At 34.7% G+C, this 16,578-nt stretch overlaps 1 protein-coding gene and 1 long non-coding RNA gene across 5 annotated transcripts; both read right to left on the bottom strand.

Moving 5' to 3' along the window:
- Nucleotides 1-85: 85 nt before the first annotated feature.
- LOC111705265 (serrate RNA effector molecule homolog) lies at nucleotides 86-10,850 on the bottom strand. 4 transcript variants are annotated; one of them, XM_023477769.1, is made up of 20 exons: nucleotides 10,554-10,850; nucleotides 10,295-10,377; nucleotides 9,345-9,430; nucleotides 8,668-8,766; nucleotides 8,026-8,124; nucleotides 7,691-7,759; nucleotides 7,243-7,410; nucleotides 6,860-6,940; nucleotides 6,261-6,620; nucleotides 5,832-5,932; nucleotides 4,929-5,108; nucleotides 4,694-4,827; nucleotides 3,326-3,581; nucleotides 3,007-3,083; nucleotides 2,756-2,828; nucleotides 2,542-2,630; nucleotides 2,227-2,336; nucleotides 2,068-2,113; nucleotides 1,269-1,332; nucleotides 86-912 (listed from the first exon to the last, which is right to left on the bottom strand). In XM_023477769.1, exons 1-20 carry the CDS (start codon nucleotides 10,820-10,822, stop codon nucleotides 705-707), a joined length of 2,652 nt encoding a protein of 883 aa, XP_023333537.1. In that variant the 5' UTR covers nucleotides 10,823-10,850; the 3' UTR covers nucleotides 86-704. The 4 variants fall into 4 exon arrangements, with proteins under 4 accessions (XP_023333537.1, XP_023333539.1, XP_023333538.1 ...); XM_023477771.1 differs by having other exon boundaries at nucleotides 6,261-6,548; XM_023477770.1 differs by having other exon boundaries at nucleotides 7,252-7,410.
- A 3,722-nt stretch (nucleotides 10,851-14,572) lies between these two features.
- LOC111705269 (uncharacterized) lies at nucleotides 14,573-15,797 on the bottom strand. Its single transcript, XR_002765975.1, has 2 exons — nucleotides 15,601-15,797; nucleotides 14,573-14,722 (listed from the first exon to the last, which is right to left on the bottom strand). It is a non-coding gene; the product is annotated as an uncharacterized LOC111705269 (long non-coding RNA).
- Nucleotides 15,798-16,578: the final 781 nt, after the last annotated feature.

Genomic DNA, 16,578 nt, shown 5'->3' with positions numbered 1-16,578 from the left:
CGCAAAAAAACAATGGCATTAGTTCAAAATTTATAACCTAACATATGTACGTGCTGATCAAAAACGAAAAAAATCTTTCTTCATATTTAAAATAAATATTGATTTTTTATTTAATATAAACAAGCTTGTTTCCCACAAAGTTTGTTAAATATGTAAACAGAAGTGTACTGCAATTGTTGCATATACATTATGCATGATACAAAATAATTGGTACAAAAAATAAATACCAGATCTACTATAGATCTGAGCCGGAAACTTTTGAACATAACTGCAAATCTTGATCAGAGAAAGTCGAGTCGTTTCTCCGCAGTGCACCACCCCAAATTAATTTGATCAATAACCTATCAGGCTAATGATAAGTTTCCTATTAAGGAGTTAAGGCTTTGCAGTTTAACTTTGTCTTAACCAAAAATTCCATGCTCTGCACAATTCAATCTGAATCAAGATTTGTTTTTAAATTTAATTACATTTTATATCAAAATACAACAACAAAAAATGTCGGTGTGCGGTGAAACACGAAACTATTTTTCGGCATGTGTTCAAATACAAAAGTTAGTTTATTCAAGTTTTATTTAGTTAACATTTACTACTGGTACACCAAGCAGTACAATTGGGTGCTACATGTACATTAATCATTGTACATATAATGTACAGTGAAATATACAGTAGTGTTAGTTCATGCAATTATTATTGCCAGGATAGTTCTAGTAATATTCATCATTAGGTGCATCCCAGTCTCGGTAGGTTATAACAGGTCTCCCACTGAAGGTATCCATGTTCCCCCTGTATCTAGGAGGAGGGAAGGGTTCTCTTCGGGGTGGAGGAGGTTGTCTGTATCCCCGTTCTCCACGGAATTCTCTTTCATAACCCCGCTCTCCTCTCTCCCCGTATACAGGGTACTTTGTTACATCTCTGCGCAGAAAAAAACATAAAATCATTGAAAATTAGTTCAAAGCTCGACTCATTGAAAAGAAAAATTTTAAATCAGAAATGAAATATTGCTGATTAGAACAATTTTATCTAATCTACAATGAAAATCTAAAACCCTGTGGAATAGGAACAGAGCTATGATTTTAAATAGTCCAATAAACAAGAAACCCAAAAATTGCGAAGTCTTCACAGACCCATTTATTTTAAGCTGCTTTAAAAACTATTTACTATAGACAATCAACACGATTGCTGAAGTGTCGCCTTTCTAATCCACAGATGTATGGGTCTCACTGATACTATGTAATATTTATCAAGAGAAATAATTATGCATGTTTTCCCTGTTAGGACCGGAGTACTCGTATCCAGGTTCAGGTTGTCTACCCCCACTACTCCGACTCATCCCTAAACAAACCAAACCTTATACAAATACCGTGATTCTTGTGATAAAAACATTTAAATGGAGGGGACAAGTGAAGGGTTTTACTGCTAAAATCCCCTCATCCGGGTACACTCTCATATTTTGTGAGTAACCCTGTAGGTCTAAGATATCTCTCCAATGTTAAAATAAATAAAGATACAACACATTTGATTATTTCCGTCACAGTGTCAAGGTTTGCATGCTCACTTCTAACTGTTCAGTTATAATCCATCCAAACATCAAAACAGATACAAAATCAATTCATTAATCTGGCCATTAAGTAGGAAAAAAAACGAAGATGAGAAGGGAGGCTTGGAGTGTTTAAGAGAACGAGGTGAATGTTATGGGATAGAGAGAGAGAGAAAAAAAACAAAAAACATTGGAATTGAGGGAAAGTGAGATAAAAGGGAAAAGTAAACAAGTAAGTAGGATACATGAGTGAGCCATGGAGAAGCAAATCCCCCCTGAAGCTAAATTACTCACACTTGGGAGGCTATGGCTGAAAGGATGAGCTACGAAAAATAGAGAGAAAATTCTGAATTTCCAAAATTAAAAATCAAAATAGTTGAAAAAATTAGATTTGGCTAAAATAAAAGACTGAAGAGTGAGCAAAAAATATTAGGGGTGAGCAAGAAAAACATAAATTTTCGCGCTACGCACAATAACAGTTTCGCTCACCCAAAATAAACTCCTGTATCCGGAGGGGGGGAACTAATTACCTGGTTTACTTGTTGGGTGTTCTGGCAACTGAGGTCTTTTCGGATCCTAAAAACAACATCAAATTTACACTTAATTTGTAATACTTTCAGATATATGAAACAAACGTAATAATTTTGTCAACCAAATTAAATGCCGCTATGTTTAAAATATTCTCCTACCTTGAGATACATGTTGAAGAACCTGACCTCCTTCTTCACCTCCTCCACCTTCTCCCCGTGCTTGTTGAAGATATGCTTCTGCACGAAATCCGGACCTTTAAACTTTTTACCTAAAAAAGCAACTATCAATAAATTATTTTTCACTTAATCTATGCCATAAAAATTGTATATATTTTTCAACCACTTTAATGTTCATGAATTATAGGTGGATTGGAATTTCTATTGCTTTCTCCAGGTTTATAAATTGAATTAAAATGTTCTGATTTTGAACAACAATTAAAAACTAAATGTTTAAAGGATCGGCTTTAAAGTGACCTGAGAGAGGGCAGAGCCATTTATCCTTGCCCAGCTCCTGGGTGTTGGCGGAGATAAACTTTTCAACTTCATCCTCCTCGTTCTTCAAACTTTAAACATAATTAATTTAAAACATAAAACATAACGACTAAAATAAATTAGTTCATTGAAAGTCAATATCATAAAAGTGCTAAAATATTAAGATTACAAAGCAAAAGATAAAAAAGAAAAATACCCAAGTTTCATTGCTTCCTCGTCTGTAAGATCCAATCTAGGGACCAGGAACCCTCCCATCTTCTTCTCAAATCCTAGTCAAAATATCATGGATACAGAGATCTGGGATACACTTTGAGATTAGAATAATGGAAAACAAAATTCTAGGCAAAGCGGGGTTTTCCCAAGCTAGTAATGTATAAAAATATTCTAATAAATTCTCGAGAGGTAGAACATTACTAAACTTTGTTCTAAATTATAATATTATTTTACCAGCAATGTATTCCTCAATCTCCTTCGTAGGAACCTTAGTGGATGGGGCCAGTCCTCGAGCATGCAATATTCCACACCTTATATACAAATAATCATGTTACGGATCATAGATAAATAAATAAATAGAAAAATAAATAAATAAATGATCAAATCAAATCATACTTTACAGGGATAGCTTAAGGCTTCTTTGTAAGAGGCAGAGGCTCAATTACAGGCCGATCTTTAACATGTATAATAAAAATAGTAAAATTTAATTCCCGTTTAACCGTCTTCATATCACAGAAGCATTATCATCAAATAGACATTTTTATTAACAAACCTGTTGGGCATCTCATCCTCATTAGGATACTCGCTATGGTTGTAGAAATCCACACTGTGAACTATTCTCAGATACAAGATCATCTTGTCCAGAACCTGAATCAGCTCATCATCTCTTGTAATGGTTACACCTTCTCCTCCATCCTCCCCTTCCTCATCTCCATCCTTTAAACCCAGGAGCTCTTCCTCCTCAGCACTTGCTTCCTCGATCAGATAATCAGTAATGTTGGAGAGAAGAGGGTTGGAGCTGTCCAAACCTAGATAATAATCCAATATGGTTTATCAGTCTAATAATAATTCGTTACGATAAGATGAGATAAGTTACAGTTCATTGCTAAAAATAGACATACAAGCTATAATGTTACAGGCAAAAAATCTGCAACTGAATGGTAGGGAGGGGGAAGGGAGGAATGTGGATAGGTACGGAAGGATATAGGTAGGAAAGAGGAAAAGTAGGGACGGGAAAGGTTGGTAGGGAAAGGGGAAGATTGAGAGGAAAAGGGGAAGGTTGAGAGGGAATGAGGAAGGTTGAAAGGGAGAGGAATATATGGAACTACGGAAGGGACAGGGAAGGGAAGTAGAAGGGAAAGGTAAGAGAAAGGTAGGGTAGATAGGGAAGGGGAACGAAGTAAAAAGGTAACTAGAGAATCGATGGAAGGTTGGCAGATAACAAAGTATGAAAGGGGAATATAGTGAAGGGAAGGAGATCTTTACCTCTACAAAACTACATATCTTTATCTAAAATTAGATAGTTATTCATAAATAATTTTTTACAAATAGGATAAAAGAATGCTCATTACTCAATACTTTTTCCAAATAGCCAAACCTACTCAAATATTTCACAAATTCTCCCTCCAAGAAAAAATATGGGAAATGAATTCCAAGAAACAATATACTCCTGGACTGACAAATAATCATTCCTTTAAAAAAGGCTGGTTTTTTGGTATGCAACAATTTTCATTTAATCCCGCCGGGATATTTTCATTGAAAGATACTTTGAAAATCTACAAAGGGAAAAAAAATCCGCAAAATCCGCAAGCCCTCGGGTTTATCATTGAATCCCCTCTTTAAAAAGGAATGTCATTTACTCTCAGACAAATTAGAATCAATGGAAATTTAAACCCCCGAGGGATTCAATGATTAACCCGACTTTTTTTGCCATTGCCACCATACCATTACCCAAAGTTTAAAAAAAATTTCCTGCGGCGCCATTTATGCTTTTAAAATGCATCATTTTAGGGATTATTATGCACTGTAATATAAATATAAAAAAATATTTCTTTTAAGATATCGAACTTGGGGAAGGAAATCAAAAAAAAAATTGAGGGTATATACACCCCTGTTTTTAACATGAGCTTAAAGATTTTACCAATAACATCATCCTTCTTCTCTCCCTGCCAGAGCCCCCACTTGTTGTCCAGGTTGGTGATAATCTTGGCGGCCAGCTTTATATCATTCCTCACAACCTTCCTATCACAGGTCAGACCAGGCACAGTTCGGATTCTTAACACGGAGAAACTATTCGCACAAAATTCAAACAATCAAAACTAAATTATAGATTGCAAAATATATTTCATGAGAGAAAACAATCCTGTAAACTTTACCTGCGCATTAGATCCCTGTTTACAATAGGTCCCAGCTCACAATCCTTAAGCCTGATATTGTTCAAATTAAAACAAATATCCTTAATCTTGACATCCCTTCTGAAGGTGACCCAACCCCGTCGGAACCAACGCCGGTCAGGTGCAGGGTCGGCAATTGCAGCACGTAGGAATCCATCGTACCTGAAATGTTTTTTTATAATAGATAAAATATTAATAACACTGAACCTTCTTTCCAAAATTCTTTCGTGTTCCTTTTCGTGATGCTTTTCGTGTTGCTTTTCAGGTTGCTTTTCAGGTTCCTTTCAGGTTCCTTTGCAGGTTCCTTTCAAGTTCCTTTCAAGTTCCTTTCAGGTTCCTTGCAGGTTCCTTGCAGGTTCCTTTCAAGTTCCTTTCAGGTTCCTTTCAGGTTGCTTTCAGGTTGCTTTCAGGTTGCTTTCAGGTTCCTTTCAGGTTGCTTTCAGTTCCTTTCAGGTTGCTTTCAGGTTCCTTTCAGGTTCCTTTAATACTCCTTTCTAGTTTAATTCATGACGTCCCTTTCCATCCATTAATTACACTATGTTCCACTTTCCGTTCGTCTTTTTTATTTCCCTTTTCAAGTACTTGACATTCCTGTTTAATGTCCTGTCAATGTAGTTTTTTTTTTGTATGCTGTACCCTACTTTCTACATTATTACTTCCCAATATGATCTTCTTTCTAATCTTCTTTCATTTATCATTTATTCTTTAGAAAGCATTAATTTTGTGTTAAAAATGTGTTTATTTCTCCTCGCATTTAAGAAATTGCAAAATGCCTAAGAGTGTGCAGAAGATATATTGAGACTAGTAAATGACATTACTTCTTAACCTTTCTGATTTATCGTGAACCCCTCTCTAACCTTGCGTAATAATGTTCAATTAGTTTACCTTTTACACATAGTTTCCACTTCTAGTTTGGTAATAGTTGGTGCGAGGTTACGGAGAAATATTGACATCGTTTTATGTAAACTTCGAGGTTTGCTTGGCTCCTAATCAAATAATACTATTTGTATTCTGCGGGTACTAGTTTTAATCCGATCAGAGATAAAACTAATCTTTATTTGGTCAAATAATAATAATTTTTGTAAAATATGTCTTAAAAAATATGAGAAACTATTTAAACCTCAAAAGTAACCAGCTCCGACACTGATTTTTTTTTATTAATATAGATATAGTTGAGCCAGTAATTGCTGGCTAAAATTTAGTCCAGAAGATATGGTTGAACTAGCCTTAACTACCTCTCTTTCATCAGCAAGAGATTCACATTTCAATGTATACTCAAATTTTGTTTAGTTAAAAATTTAAAAATTTGATTACCCTTTTCTTTCCCTTCTCTCGTTCTTTTTCATCATCATCATCGTCACTGTCAGAATCATCATCAGCCTTCTTAACTTTCTCATCATCCTCACCATCGTCATCATCTTTAGACGCTTTCATTTCTTTTTCTTTTTCCTTTACTTTGTCCTCTTCCTTGTCAGCCTTGACCTCGTTTTCATCAGTTTCTTTCTTTTCATCTGTCTGCTCCTCTTTCTTATCCTCACTTTCTTCTTTATCTTCTTTCTCCTCGTCGTTGTCGTTTTCTTTTTCTTTGTCGTCTTCACCATCCTTATTATTTTCAAGATTTCTCTTTTTCTCATTTTTGTCCCCATTCTTTGGTTCCTCTTCGTCTTTGTTATCCTTTTAAAAATGGCATATTTGCGATTCATATTTTGCTTTAATTTGCTGACTTAAATATCCATGTGCATTGTGCATTGTGGGGAAAAGAGTGAGACAAAGCTCAAAATCGGGATGTTTCAGCACGTTACGAAAATATTTTTCCCCTAGGTTTGACAAATCAACTATGCTCTCGAACAATCCGTAGATCAATGGATAAATGCTACCATAAAAGAATAGATCAATAGATAAATAGATCATACCTTTTCTGGATCCATAAACTTAAGAAACTCTTTAGCTTTCTTCATCAATGCAGCGTTTTCATCTTCAGGTTTGTCATCGTCCTAATAGATATATAACTTATAATTATTATTCAAATCAAATATAGATTATAACATTCTTTTTGTGTTTAGATACAGTTAAGTAATTTAGGTTTATGACTAAATAGATAACGCAAATAGATCTTAAATGTAGGAGAAATCTCGGTTGCAGTGGTACTGTGAAACTGAGCCGGCGGGTCGTGAATTCAGAGATAATTTACTTCAGTGTTCAGTGTTCATAACAAACTAAGAATTAATACCAATTAACTTATTATCTACTACATCTCCTTATATGAACACTCCCTTAAACTAAGATGAAAAATTACCTCTTTTACCTTTTCTCTCTTCCTCTTCCGTCCTCTATCCTCATCCCTATCCCTGTCTTTCTCCCTGTCCTTATCTCTATCCTTGCTCTCCTCCTCGTCTGGATAATCAAGGACTGTCAGATCGAAGTCTGTTCCTCCCTCTAGTTTTATCACTACTGAGTCAAGCACCTGGAGAACAGTCAAAATTTTTAACTTTTAAAAATTCCACATAAACCCTGGGCGAGATTAGGCTAAGCTTTTGAATTATGATTTACTGTTAAAAATAATCAGTCAACCATCAATCATCATTACACATAAATCAGAGTCAGAACCACCTCATTGGGAAAACAATTGAAGAGATGTTTTTCATAAAAAAATAAAAACGCAACTCAGTTGTTCGCCAAATGACTATATTGTGTATTAAATCATTTTAATTATAAAAAATAAATTATCAAGAGAGGCTGGTTACCTTCATTAAAGCATCCTGCTTATCTCCGTCTAAAGTTAAATCTTTAAACATCCCAGAGTCAGTAAACTCCTAAATATTATACATTACAATGATATACAATCAAATCAATAATAAACAAAAATATTCAATAATCTATATAATAAAGCTCTTCGCTCATATATATTATATATATAAATTTGTATGTGTGTATGTAATGTATTATACATTAAAAATATTTTTTTCAAGGATTTCTAAAATTCCACGGGCTAGGCCGGGTACTTCAGATAGTAAACAATAATACGTTCTTTCTTTATCCAGTCGAATTCAGAGCTCTGAGAATATTTTTGAATCCTAACCTGAAAAAGTTCGACTCTACGTAACAACATAGACTTAAGATCTTCTCTTCTCTTTACACTGTCTTCAGGATGATACTTTTGCCTGAACCACTCTTCCTCCTTAATTCAAGATTTCATTAACAACAAAAAAAATCTTTCAACAACAAGTAGCTAAATGACAAACTGTGAACATTATATTAAAGTTTACTACATCAATGACAAACTATGAACAACATTATAAAGTTTACTACACCAATGACAATCTTTTAACAAGATTATAAAGTTTACTACATCAATGACAATATATGAACATTATATTAAAGTTTGCTGAACCAATGAAAATCCTTAATAACAATATTTTACTAGATTAATGACAATTTATGAACAGCATAATATTAAAGTTTGCATAAACCAAAAAATCCTGAATAAAATTATGTTAAATTTTACTTACACCAATGACAAACTTAGACAACAATATGTCAAATATTAACCAGACCATTTACTAACTATTCATAACATTCTATCAAATCAGATTACATTTTGCAGGGATGGCTTCAGGCTCCTAATTTAAGGTTTGAGTTTCAAGTCTTGCCCACATTAGGGATGTTCAGCCTGATCTCTACAAAAACAAGATTCAATTTCCGTGAGAAACAAAATTCTGACCTTGTGCGTGACAAAGAACTCGTTCAGCTGTTGTCTCCTGAACTCCAGTTTATACTCTGCATACTTTTTAATCCCTTCCTCGTCGGAGATAGAATCATCCTAAAAACATAGTTCATAAAGAAAGGTCGATTTTTCAACTTTTTGTAAAATATGTTGATTTGGGTATCAAAAGGTGCGCTTTGAACCGCTAAATACCGTTTATTTGTCTGGTTTTTTATACTTAAAAAATGTTTAATTTGATGCTGAAAAAACGCGAGTTTTTTGCTTGTGATATAATTAATTTTCAATTGATTTCTTCTGGTTTACCTGGCGATTTGATTTACAAAGAGCAAAAATCCCAAAATAAAAACCCTTACAAAAAAATCTTCAAATATTTATTCAAACTGTATCAAAGAAAATAAAACAGAACATGGTGGATTTGAGCAGTTATAAAAAAGTGCCTAATAGTTTCACCCTTTAAGTAAAAATAAAAAAAACAAATTGCACACTCAAGTCAAATCAAGTTTGAATTGGAAAGGAAACCTGAATGGGACCCCCAAATGCACATTACACAATAATGGCTTGGGAAGTGAAAATTCTGGAAATTTTTAAAAACAAATTAAATATTTAACGAAAATAATAATAAATGAGAAAAGCAAAAAATACTAATGTGTGTTTATAAAAGTAAGTGTTCAAACCTGAGTATGCATAAATGACTTGAATGACATCATGGCAGGTTGAAATCCGTCAACATCGTCTTCCTTCGGTTTATGTCTTGAACTCCCTAAACATGTCTTATTAGTTTTAAATAAAAAGATGTTTTATCTATTTGAAAACAAAGGATATAAGAAGTGCCATTTAAGTAAGAAAACATTTATGATCTTTTATTGGAACTATCGTTGTAATTTCACGTGACCCTCCACGTGACCCTCCATTAAAAAAAAATTCTTAAATCATGCCAGATTTACAACATTACCCATTAAACCTTTATCTGATTATTGATGTGGAAGATAGCGTCGGTTTTCTAGATTTAAATATGCAGACATAATTCTGACAATTTCAACATTTTTTCTTTAGCGGAAATCCACAACTTTCTTTTTAAGAAAATCCATAATTTCAAATAATTAATTTTTTAAGTTAAAAACATGGAGGTCAAATTTATTCTTGTTCTTATAAAGCTATATAAAGGGTCCGTTGTGACTAGGGCATAGTTATCAATAAATAGTCAAATTCAAATTACGTCACCATTCCCTTCAAGACGAGATTTTATTTTAAAGCTGGAGTATCCGATTTTTCACGACATTACGATAGGTGACATTTGAATTCTGGATCCGGATCCTGGAATTTAACTGGTAGCGGATCAAAATTAAAAGAAATGCTTTATTTTGCAATTTCATAACAGGATTCAGACCAGCTTTTTACTGAACTGATCCTGAATCTGGATCTGGATTAAATCTAGTAAGTATACTAGTTTCTTAAAATTATGGACAAAACTCAGTGAACAGCGAAAAGTAATTGAATCACGTGGACTAAGTTGAACCGAATCAGGATTAAAAGAACACATTTAAGTTTTAACATAGACTAAGTAGTTCAACTTCTTTTTACTCTTTATTAAATTTGGTCCCAGATGAATGATTGACTATCCTACCATGAGAAGGTCTACTGGGAGGAGGAGGTCTATCAAACTCTCGTTCAAACTCTCCTTCATATCCTCGACCACCACCACCATATCTAAACACAAACTTATGTATGTGGAATGTGGATGTATTGTACTTCCAACTACTGTTTAATGATAACGCACAATTTCCGATTTTAAAATGATAAAAGTAATAAGGTTGGAGTGGGGGAGGGGAGGTGGGGGGAAGCTATTATCTGGGAATATTTTTCAAGGTGTGACCCTGAATTACCTTTCTTCCTCCCAACCGCCACGAATTCGCTTAGGAGGTGGAGACATTTCTCTCCGCCTCTCCGGTGAATACCGAGCTCGACGGAATTCTCCGCCTCCTCCGCCATAAGAAGGACGTGGTCGGAATCCAGAGGCGTATGTCGGGGGAGGAAGAGGGCGTGGTTCCCGCCATTCATCGCCAAATCTTTCCCCGCCTTCATAGCCTCTCCTTTCAGTATGGAACTTGTCCCGTCGTCCCCGATACTCTCTATCATCGTCACTGTCCCCCATTTTTTATTCTGAAAATATAATTTTTTAGAATATTAGGAAACAGATCCACACTTACTAATTAAGTTAAAATGTAGGTAATTTCCTAGAGAACGATTTTTGGACCCCCCCCCTCTTATCATGTAAATATAAATCAAAGATAACACTTTTTTCAAACGAAGAAAGAAAAGGGTTTACACAAGTTAAATATGTTTCCATTCTAAGCTAAATACTAGATAGGATAAGGTAGCTGATGAAGAATAGGCCTATAAATTCGGCTTGAGTTTAAAATTGGTTAATGACATTGTTGCACAAGTTTACGTAATAAAGTCACCATTTGTTCAATGATTTTCGGCTATGTTTAAACTTAGGTAATTTCCTATAAACGATTTTAGGACCCCCCCCCCCCCTCAAATCAATTTATACATGCATCTCAAAGTCAACGCAATGATTAAGTTGGTCATGAGGCCGCAGCGCCCGTCCCCCTAGCCTATCCTAGCCGCGGCGTTCGTCGGCCCCCTAGCCTGTCGTAGTCAAAGCGCTCAGCGCAAAAAGTGTCTTAACCTAACCTTACCCTAAATATACATACTGATTTTGTTGAAAATTGTTGAAATTTAAGCTCTGTCCTGGCCGCAGCGCTCGGCCCCCTGGCCTGTCCTAGCCGCAGCGTTCGGACCAGAAATTGTCTTACCCTTCCCTCACCCTAAAAAAATACAAAATAAATATTTTTGTCGAAAATAGTTTAAATATCTAGGTCATGTACAAAATTGATAAGAGGGGGGGGGGTCCAAATCTATTATTTTTTTTCTCTCCTATTTAACATCTTTGCTTGCGCGTTTATTTTACAAATTATCAGTGTATTCAGCGATCGGCACTTTCTAAGCGTATAAAGTAAGCTCTGCAATGCAATTTCGACACAACCAATCAGATGTGAGTATTTCCCCCTAGATCGGATTTCAACCAATAAGAGCGCTTTACCGATTTGGCTTTTAATACAACACAGCTAAGTTCTTTTTGAAATAACTTATAGTTTCGAATTAAAGTTCAAAAATTGGAAAAATTACATTTTTAAAGATTTCTACCCGATTCGTTAAATATTTTCTAGCTGTGATTTAGCTGCGATTTCCCAGGCTAGCTAGGCGAGGAAGTCACAGCTAAAGCATAGCTAGAAAATGTCTAACGAATCGGACATCAATCTTCATTTTAAAATTTATTCTGTATCCATCCAATCCTAACTTGTTATTCCCAATTATTACTGAACCCAACCCTGTTCACATATGGAAAACCCTCATTTTTTTAGACTCACTTGAAGTCTTTGCAATTTCTGAGCTCAAAACCCTTGATTTTCTGAACCTTACCCAAATTTCACAGTTCCATACTTTTTCCTCTAGGCCTAAATTGCACGTTTCTTTTACACATCAATTATGTTCAGATCAAACTCCTTGGTTCTCTGAACCAAACCCTAATTTTTTTTTAAACACGAGGTGTTTAGAAAAAATTCCTATATCTCATCCTTTTTACTCGGAACTAAATTCCAGGTTTTCTCAGATACAAACTCTAGTTTCTTTGAACCTGAAACCATTATTTTTTTTTACCAACCTTGCATTCTCAGATCCAAACATCAGGCTTTCTTAAACCCCTCCTGGATTTTCAGCTTCTAACCTTGTATCTCTAAACACAAACTTTTTTCTTAGCTTCAAAACTTTGTTTCTCTGAACACAAACTTGGCTTCTCAGCTTCCAAACTTCATTTCTCTGAACATAAACTTGGCTACTCACCTTCCAAACTTCATTTCTCTGAACAAAAATTTGCTTCTCACCTTCCAATCTAAATTCCTTGTTTTCTCAGATGCAAACTCTAGTTTCTTTGAAGCTGAAACCATTATTTTTCTTTACCAACCTTGCATTCTCAGATCCAAACATCAGGCTTTCTGAAACCCCTCCTGGATTTTCAGCTTCTAACCTTGTTTCTCTGAACACAAACTTTTCTTCTTAGCTTCCAAACTTTGTTTCTCTGAACTGACACCTTTCTTCTCAGCATCCGAACCTTTTTTCTCTGAACATAAACTTCGCTTCTCAGCTTCCAAACCTTGTTTCTCTTGACGCAAACTTGGCTTCTCAGCTACTCTGAACATAAAATTGGCTACTCAGCTTCCAAACCTTGTTTCTCTTAACGCAGACTTGGCCTCTCAGCTCCCAAACTCTGAACATTAATTTGGCTTCTCAGCTTCCAAACCTTGTTTCTCTAAACGCAAACCTGGCTTCTCAGCTCCCAAACTCTGTTTGCTTCTCAGCTCCCAAACTCTGAACATAAACTTGGCTTCTAAGTTTCTAAACCTTGTTTTTCTTAACGCAAACTTTGCTTCTCAGTTCCCAAACTCTGTTTGCTTTTTAACTCCCAAACTCTGAAAATAAACTTGGCTTCTCAGCTTCCAAACCTTGTTTCTCTTAACGCAAACTTGGCTTCTCAGCTCCCAAACTCTGTTGGCTTTTCAACTCCCAAACTCTGAACATAAACTTGGCTTCTCAGCTTTCAAACCTTGTTTCTCTGAACATAAACTTGGCTTCTCAGCTTCCAAACCTTGTTTCTCTGAAAGCAAACCTGACTTCTCAGCTCCCAAACTCTGTTTGCTCCTCAGCTCACAAACTCTGAACTTAAACTTTGCTTCTTAGCATCCAAACCTTGTTTCTCTTAACGCAAACTTGGCTTGTCAGCTTCAAAACCTTGTTTCTCTGAACATAAACTTGGCTTCTCAGCTTCCAAACTCTGAACATTAACTTGGCTTCTCAGCTTCCAAACCTTCTTTCTCTGAACGCAAACTTGGCTTCTCAGCTTCAAAACCTTGTTTCTCTGAACATAAACTTGGTTTATCAGCTTCCAAACCTTGTTTCTCTTAACGCAAACTTGGCTTCTCAGCTTCAGAAACCTTGCTTCTCTGAACCTAAGTTCCCATGAAACTAAATCCAGTTTATCCCAAACAAAATTTGTCTGCTCACCGCCAACTCTTTTTCTCTAACTCCGGTTTTACTAAAACTCAACCTTGGCTTCTCAGCAAAAACCACTTGTTGAAGCTTTTTCTAAATAACTTTTTTTTACCTAACCATTATTTTCCATCTCTAAGCCCTTGTTCCTTGAAAACTAATCTGAGTATTTCTGAACCAAACTTAGTGTTTCAGCTTCAATTCATATTTCCTCTAGTGGCTTTCTGGGTCCGGAATTGATTTTTTGACACAAATTGAAATTTTCTAATCCACATATCTTTGCAAACTGTTGGTATAAAACTTTGGTATTTCCAACTTTGATTATTTAAAATATCTAAGGTCTACGACATTGAGTTGCAAAGATAAAGGGATTTGAAAATCAGTGTTCACTGCAGACTCAATTAATTTATTTGTATTCCTTTCACCCCAGACCAAGTTTCCCTTAACCTATGAAAACAAACCTTGGTTATTTTAAATCCAACCTAAATATTCTTGGAAAATTATTTTCTCGTAAACCATTCCTGAACCCACTTCAAGTTTCTCGGTAACGAACCTTGGTTTTTATCTGAAACCAATCTTATTATTCTTTCAGCCATATTCTGAATTCGAAACTTGGTTTCTCAGCACCTAATGCGACAACTTGATTTCTGAGCTATGGTTTAAATTCTAAACTTAATGTTAAACAAATTCCTATTAATAAACAATATTTCTCTTATAAGTATCAATTTATTAAATAACTTAACTAACGAATGTTAAAATTAGAAATCTCTGAAGATAAAAAAAAACTTGAAGGTTCACTGTACAGAGAAAATAGTTCATTTAAACAAAAACAAAAATGTTCTAAAAAAGGCACAATACTCTCTAGACTAATTCATGATGGTTAGATTTGGAGTTTGGATGAAACTTCTGGAGCTTTTTTTACAAGATACGAGGGAGGGAACCCCTGCACGCCATGATCCTACACTATGCAGACACAAGCCTTCCAGATTTGCTAGGCAGACCGAGCCTCCGCTATGCAGAAATGAGCATGCGCAATACAATATAATGTGCCTGTTTAATTACAAGAGGTTTTTAAACTTATGTGTTAAGTTAAAATAGAATTTTTTTTTATTTTTCCTACATAGTGGCATGAGAGGTTTCTCAAAGATGAGAAGTATTTATCAATTATCATAAATAGTGCCTAATTATGACTAATAAAATGGTATGTAAAATTTTAAACATTTTTTTTACATGAGAAGGAAGCTAATTAGAGAAAAAAAAATTTAATTTCATTTCATCTTTTATAACCTATGATTTAAGCAATACCTTTTTTGTAGTTCAAATTAAATCTAAAAAATTTGTATCATGTATTTAAATCTTAACATTTTTCAAAAATAGGTATTGTTAAAATCAAAGATTACAACAAAACAAATTAAGTTCACTCCAGAAATATGTATCCACCAAATATCTTCCCTTTTGCGTAAGAAATGTTTAAAGTTTTAGTATAAGTCTTATAGACCACTTAATTAGTCCATATATGTTTCTGATCATGACAATCAAAAAATAACTCTAATCTTTAATAAAATTCTTATTCCACTACGTCAAAAAATTGTTAAAGATTTTCATTTCACATAAAAACAAAGATTGAAAAAATGTGCTGTATGGTGGAGGCTCGATTACTGCAAAGCGGAGAACGGTCTGCATAGTGGAGGCTCGGTCTGCCTAGCAAATCTGAGAGGCTCGTGTCTGCATGGCAGAGGCTCATGGCGTATGGGGGTTCCCTCCCTCCCCTCCCTCACACAACATAGTTAAGCTGAGAAAAGAAAATACAGTTTTACGTACTAATGGTTGGTACAGTTGGAAAATGTAAACAGAGTTGTACAATAGTCGCATGATTTAAAAAAGCATTCATTAAGTATTTTAGCAACGACTTATCAACTTTTAAGTTGCTTTTTAACTTACTGTTAATTAAATTATTACAAAGTTAGCTTTTTCAACAAATATTCAAATCGGAGTCTAAAACTAAAGAATGCGCGAATTTTAAGTTCGAGGTTAAAAGTTCTGCAAAATAATGAGTAGCTACTTAAATATTAAACTTTCTCAAATTTAAATTTGACTTTCCCGGGAAAATCTGAACCATATCAGAGAAAAGAATTATAACATAACTATTGGTAATCAGCTGATTTTAAAATTTTTAATTACTTACGTGCAAACATTAATTAATCTAAAACGTGAAATTTATTAAATCAAGGTTTTTACTTTTGAATATATTGTAATTAGTTGAATGCCGCTTACCGCTGAATGATGATATGCAAATAGGGAATGCGGGATTTCAAGATTTTAACTCTGTGTTCAAATTTTAACTCGTCGATTTCGGCGAGTTAAATATTTAACCACAGGATTAGATATTTAACCTCACGGTTAAAGTTCAGGTTTAAATTAAGTCAAAAGTGGCATTTAACCATGAACTTAAAATTTAAGTCAAACTTTTCGTTCTTTAGTTTTAGACTCGGGAAAGATTTCTGTACACAGAAAGTGTATTGCAGTTTGCAAAAGGTTTAGACTAAAGATCTGGCTCAGTTACACATTTTTTACAATATCTGTGGAAGGATTGTTAACTATATAATACACCTTAACCTTAAAAACTTCCTGGGACTAGAAGTTGAACCACTTACAGCCGGTTCAACCAGTTCTCATGTGCACTGGGTCAAGCCGAAGAGAAGTGGTTCAATTTAATCGACGTAGCTCAGCTACTTTTCCTACTCAATAAATCTGATTCAAGATCAAATATTTCTTGATGATTAATAAAGGTTAAAGTTT

This window comes from Eurytemora carolleeae, unplaced genomic scaffold (assembly GCF_000591075.1).
Source record: "Eurytemora carolleeae unplaced genomic scaffold, Eaff_2.0 scaffold424, whole genome shotgun sequence".
Classification (NCBI taxonomy): domain Eukaryota; kingdom Metazoa; phylum Arthropoda; class Copepoda; order Calanoida; family Temoridae; genus Eurytemora; species Eurytemora carolleeae.
Note: the sequence above shows the minus strand (reverse complement) of the source record. Positions and strands in the feature narration are given on the sequence as shown.